The following is a 5,274-nucleotide window of genomic DNA, read 5'->3' as shown; positions in this document are numbered from 1 at the left end:
GGGAAGCTGTTTGTTAGCTAAAGTGACCAGAAATAACACACCTAGAGCTATGGTGTTACACCTAGGAAGAATGGTCTATGCAAGATAAAATACCTATAGGAGAAACAACTGTAACTCAGCAAAAATGCAGATTATGGGAGTAGAATTGCAGAAAGCCCTGAGGAAAAGCAGACCTGAAGAGGTCACTACTTGTTAATGTATTTGCGCATCAGCATCCAAGGGAACACCTGATGCACCAACACCCCATTCACCTTCCTGGCAGGGCAACTGCCCTGCCTCCTCTCCCAACAACTGCAGAATTTTTATGAACTTCCCATCATTTTGCTCTTTGCACCAAAACCTTTTAGTTTCCTGTACAAGTACCTATGATCTCTCAGCAACAGTGGTGTTTGGCATCATAAATGGATGGAACTCAGGATAAAAAAATTGTGGGGTTTTTTTTGTACCATTTAGTGGTAAAGGAGTTAAACTCAATACTGATGAAGACTTAAAATAATTCTCAGCCCAAGGGAAACACAGGAATGTTGAGGAAGGCTGCAGTGCCAGCTGTAAATTTGGGACAAGTCTCACTGGGATTCTCAGTAACACATGTTAAACTAACAATACCTAGCTCTTCCACAGCATTTTTCATCAGATGATTTTAAAATGCTTTGCAGCAAAGATCATTATCATAATATCCATCTCACATGTTGGGAAACCGAGGCAGAGAGGCCATTTGCCTACAAAGGCTCAGAAATAGTACATACTTGTACAATCCTCATTCTGTGTCCCTTCCTAGCACTAGTCATCTTCCTTGTCCTCAGCACCTCTTAACCAGATACTGACCTGATGGACTGGGAAAAGAAAAGGAAAAAAATTTTAAAAGCTATTTTAAATTTTGTGGTTAATGGAATGGAGGCACCTTTTCGAGAGCACAGCTGACAGTGGTATCTTTTAGCACATATCTATCAAGTATATAATTATAAAGCTTCTAAAAGACTAAAAACTGAATTTTCTGGCAGCCAGGACAGCACACCCATTCTCTTCCTTGCCTGTGAATTCAGCTGGTGCTTCCAGCTACCAAATCAGAGAATGAAAATAATGATCCAAGCTATTTCACCATCAAGAGAGCAGAGAATCAGCAAATCGCACAATCACAGCAGGAGGAGCTGATGGGTTTTGTGGGTCACCACCACTAGAACTTGTTTTCAGTGCAGAAACAGCACTGAGATACATTTCTGGAAGAAATACCCTGAAGTCTTCATACTCACAAATGGCCATCTATTACCATGCATTTCCACTGTCTTATGTATCCAGAGCACGTCAGCCCAGGATGGTAATTCTCTCATTCCGGTTTGCTATACTTACCTACTTCACTTCAACTCACCTAATGAAACCCAATTTCCTTTTTGTATTATGAAAGAGTTTTTAAAAGCATGAATCATTAAACCTTAAAAAGGACAGCAAGATTGTTTACATTTATTTTTAATATGAGGACTGCAGATTATGGGTTTTGCTGTAAGTTATGTCTCAGAGTACTACTGCACCCAACGACTGTAACCGGTACACGGCAATCCATTCCTACCTTTTTTCCTGACTCCAGGGAATCAAAACTAGCATATTCGTCCTCTGACAACAACCTCTGTCTGGAAGCATCATCTTGGAACCCCAGAAAATCTTCATTGTCACTGGGCTCATTAAAAATGTCAGCCACATCCTTGGGTATCTGTTTCTGATTCAAAATGAGACAGAAGACAGAGTCAGACATGCCAAGTTAATAGGAAAATTCAAATTGGCAACAGTACAACTTATTTTTATACTCCTATGCAAGTACAAATATGTATCACAAAATACGCTATGCGCAAACTGTACCTCATTTAGCTAAACTCCAGGAAAATTCTGTACAGACTGTTTTAATCCCTCAATTCAGACTCCAGATGTGGGGCCAGGGAGGGGATGTGATATGCAGGGTGTCAGAAGAGTACTTCTCTGATGTAAAAATATACATGTGCCTCATTTTGCAAGCACATGATCAGGGCACCCTTTATTTGTAGTGAAACCCATCACTGCTCCTCCTCTTACAGAGCAATGATGGTTCAGGGGTGAGGAACACACCACTAAATACAATGCAATGATAATCAAGTACAAAGAAACCTTACCATTAGAGTGGTACCAGTACCATTACATATTTTAGCAGACATTTAGCGAACTCCAAAAATAAAACCAATGCAACTCATTCTCCTTCATCAGTACTGCCACAGAGCTTTTTCCGCAACACTTTTTATGAAAGTGAAAACACATTTTAACAGAGAACATTCCTCGTTTGCTAGAAGCCCACGAGGTAGCCCGCCAGAAGGAAGCACTGCCAAGGGCAGGCGGCAGCACCTTCTGAGGTGACCAAGGTCACAACTTCAGAGTTTGAGAAGTCCAGTCCTAGCATGGAAGGAGACTTGTTCCACCACATCCAACCACTGCCCCCGGCCATGTACGTCACCAGGCACTTCGAAGAAGCCTCTCCATGTAATGGGCCAGTAAGGAAGCCTTCACACAGCTCCCACCTAGGCTGCTTTAGGATTTGGTGCGTGGAAGGATGAGATGAACAGATCCAGCCCTAAAAACTGAGGCATTTTGACAAGCTTTAGGACACGCTTTTACACATCCCAGTATCACTTGCAAAAGCATGCTGCTGTTCACAGAAATGCTCAAGGAGAAAAGCGTCTGCATTGCTCACCAGCACCCAGATATTTATCTTCTACATCCCCAGGACCACGCGTACATGTCACACATGCTACTCTTCCTTGAAGCAAGCCTCTCTGCCATTTGGTGTGTGCTAAAGCCACATGTGGATTTCCCACTCCTCTCATGATCTCGTGTTCCTGAGAGATAAACAGTTGCCTTGTGAAAAGGGCCAGTTCCTCGTCCAAAGGAGGTCTCCAGCCCTGAACATTCAAGAGAACATCCCCAAGATGAACTCCAGAACAGAGAGCAGCCTGCCCTTGCCCGCTGTCACAACCAAGGTTGCTCATAGAGGGCCACATATAATAATTATTTTTAAGTTGATTTTTCTTTTAGTTATTTGTATCAAGGCAAATGGCCCAAAGGAGGCTCATTCTCCAAAAAATAATGTTGCTGACAAAATTCCATTTTCATTAAAAAAGCAAGCAGCACCTTGACCAAAGCACCACTCTTTGAAATAAGCTACAGTAATGGGCATACATGGGCTAAATTTTATTCTTGCTCTGCTTTTATAAAGCTGATGTAGACTGATGCAAAACTGATTTACTGTTGCTTGAGCAAGAGCAGAATTCACCTCTGAACAACTGACCCTCGCAGGCACATAACGGCACGACCCAATGCACTGCTGCAGAAGTCGTGCTGTCCGCGTTTGAACTCCTTTGGATATTCCCTCACCCCCACCTCTTAAAACAAACAGCCAGAATCCGCCTCCACTGCTGTGACAGAATTCACACGGTACAGAGCAGTGTTAAAAATGAAGCTTTATGCATTTTAATAGAAAAACATACAAGTAGCTGTGAGGCTCGTTGCTATGAAGAAATTGCTTCCAGGAGCCACTGCATTAGTTCTTGTGCTATTGTACAGCTGAGTTAGCCACTGCTGTGATTACTGTATGCCTAACTAATTTCTTCTTCTTCGCCTATTACTTCTGCATCTGCACCAGAGGAGCCATTATGGGGGTGTAATTACCGATTCTGAACAACAACAAAAAAATTCTTTTCCAGTAGAAGACCTTTCTTGATCTTTATGCATTCCCCAGTACTAAGGTACTGATTTAAGTAACTTACTGCAGAACTTCAAAGATTTTTAGTTTGTGAGTTGCCCCTGTAGCCTATGCAGAATACCATTCAGTCACTGATGAGTCCCCATTTCACTGAAAGGACTTAAGTTAATAACGGACCACACCTGACACATACAAGGCGGGCATACTCCAAGAGTTTAAAAAAAGCACCTTCCCAAGCAAACTTGCTCACCTGAAATCCAGCATTTCAACACCTGAAATCACTAATGAAATTTATTCCATCAGAAGTCCATTGCTCTCAACAGACAGATATCAAAGGCGAGTCTGCACCAAACACCTCTGCTGTGATGGGTTGATTTGCTGTTATTTATTGTGTAGTTCCGGAAGCCACCAGCATTTCCATTTTAGTGTTCAAGTACATTCACGAACTGATTTATAATCAGCATCAGAGCCTAGCATTTTAACTCTGTCAACAAAGTAGCATACACCAAGAAAGAAAATACATATTTGCCTAAACACAAATGGCAAAATATTAATCTATTCTAAACACTTGAAAGATGAAGGCACTTCAAAAGAGGATCTTTTTGCCACTAAATCCCTAAAAAAGGCAGGAAGGCAGAGAGGCGATGAACATTTCAAGCTTGCTGAGGGGAAGCATTTCAACATGAAGAGACCACAGGTTCATATACAATCGTCTGCTGAAATGCTGTAGAGATGTGAGAAATACTGCCATGTGAGAATGTCTTTTAAAGATAACAGGTAAAAAAAGCAAAGTACTGAAAATCCAGTGAAAGCTGGAAATAATTCACAGCTGCTGAGAAAGCCAAATTCTTATTTCTAGTAGGAAATTTTGTTTCTATTGATCTTAGTTATTTTTGCACATAAAATACACTTACTTGTTTAAACACCCACAAAGTACTTTTCAAAAGCAGCAGACAATATTCCCGGCTATGAACAGCACACAATCTCGCAACTGCCAGAATAACCAACCCTAACTGTTTTTTCAACAAGACATCTCTCAGTTTCACCTTCTCTAAATTTGACAAAATATCGCCAGTACATCCAGAGGTGCACCCACATTTGTCGGGCTGTGTGGAGGAGAGGTACCATTCCCACAGAATTGGGAGCAGGCAGCTCGTGTGTGCCCGTGGGGGCTGGCAGACCTGTCACCAAAAGCCAAGGGTGACAAGAGACAGAAAACAGCGCTGGGAGAGATGTCGGACCTGTTTCGGCAATGCTCCTGCACTCACTGCACAAATGATGGGCAACGTAAAGCACCCGAGGTCCCCACCAGTCAAAACAACATCTTTCCAAGTGCCATCCCCACTTAGCCTTATTAGGCCAGGAGAAAAGCCTGGGGTGAGCTGTTTTACTTTCTACATCAACAGGAAGAATTCTCATGTCTCAAAGTGAGAAAGCAACTTTCCTGATACCAAAGCCAAAACAGATGCAACTTGCCTTTCTACAAGGCAGCACCCTGGCAGGCTGCAAAGAGAAAATGCCTGCCTGCATGCACACCCTCACCTTCAGTGGGAATC

The 5,274-nt window shown here is 42.4% G+C and overlaps 1 protein-coding gene across 4 annotated transcripts in view; it reads right to left on the bottom strand.

The window, feature by feature from the left end:
* Nucleotides 1-3,513, bottom strand: part of CDCA7L (cell division cycle associated 7 like) — a 14,390-nt gene extending 10,877 nt beyond the window's left edge. For 2 of the 4 annotated variants that reach the window (XM_026842036.1, XM_026842039.1), the window contains exons 1-2: nucleotides 2,139-3,511; nucleotides 1,565-1,711 (exon numbers count right to left, since the gene is read on the bottom strand). In XM_026842036.1, the coding sequence (XP_026697837.1) occupies nucleotides 1,565-1,711; nucleotides 2,139-2,180 (189 nt within the window). In that variant the 5' untranslated portion in view covers nucleotides 2,181-3,511. Of the gene's footprint in view, nucleotides 1-1,564; nucleotides 2,091-2,138 lie in introns of those variants that run through there. The other 2 variants (XM_026842037.1, XM_026842038.1) reach the window with 2 other exon arrangements.
* Between the last annotated feature and the right edge of the window lie 1,761 nt (nucleotides 3,514-5,274).

Source organism: Athene cunicularia, assembly GCF_003259725.1.
Source record: "Athene cunicularia isolate RWA chromosome 2 unlocalized genomic scaffold, athCun1 chr2_part1, whole genome shotgun sequence".
Classification (NCBI taxonomy): domain Eukaryota; kingdom Metazoa; phylum Chordata; class Aves; order Strigiformes; family Strigidae; genus Athene; species Athene cunicularia.
This window is presented reverse-complemented; position numbering and strand designations above follow the sequence as displayed.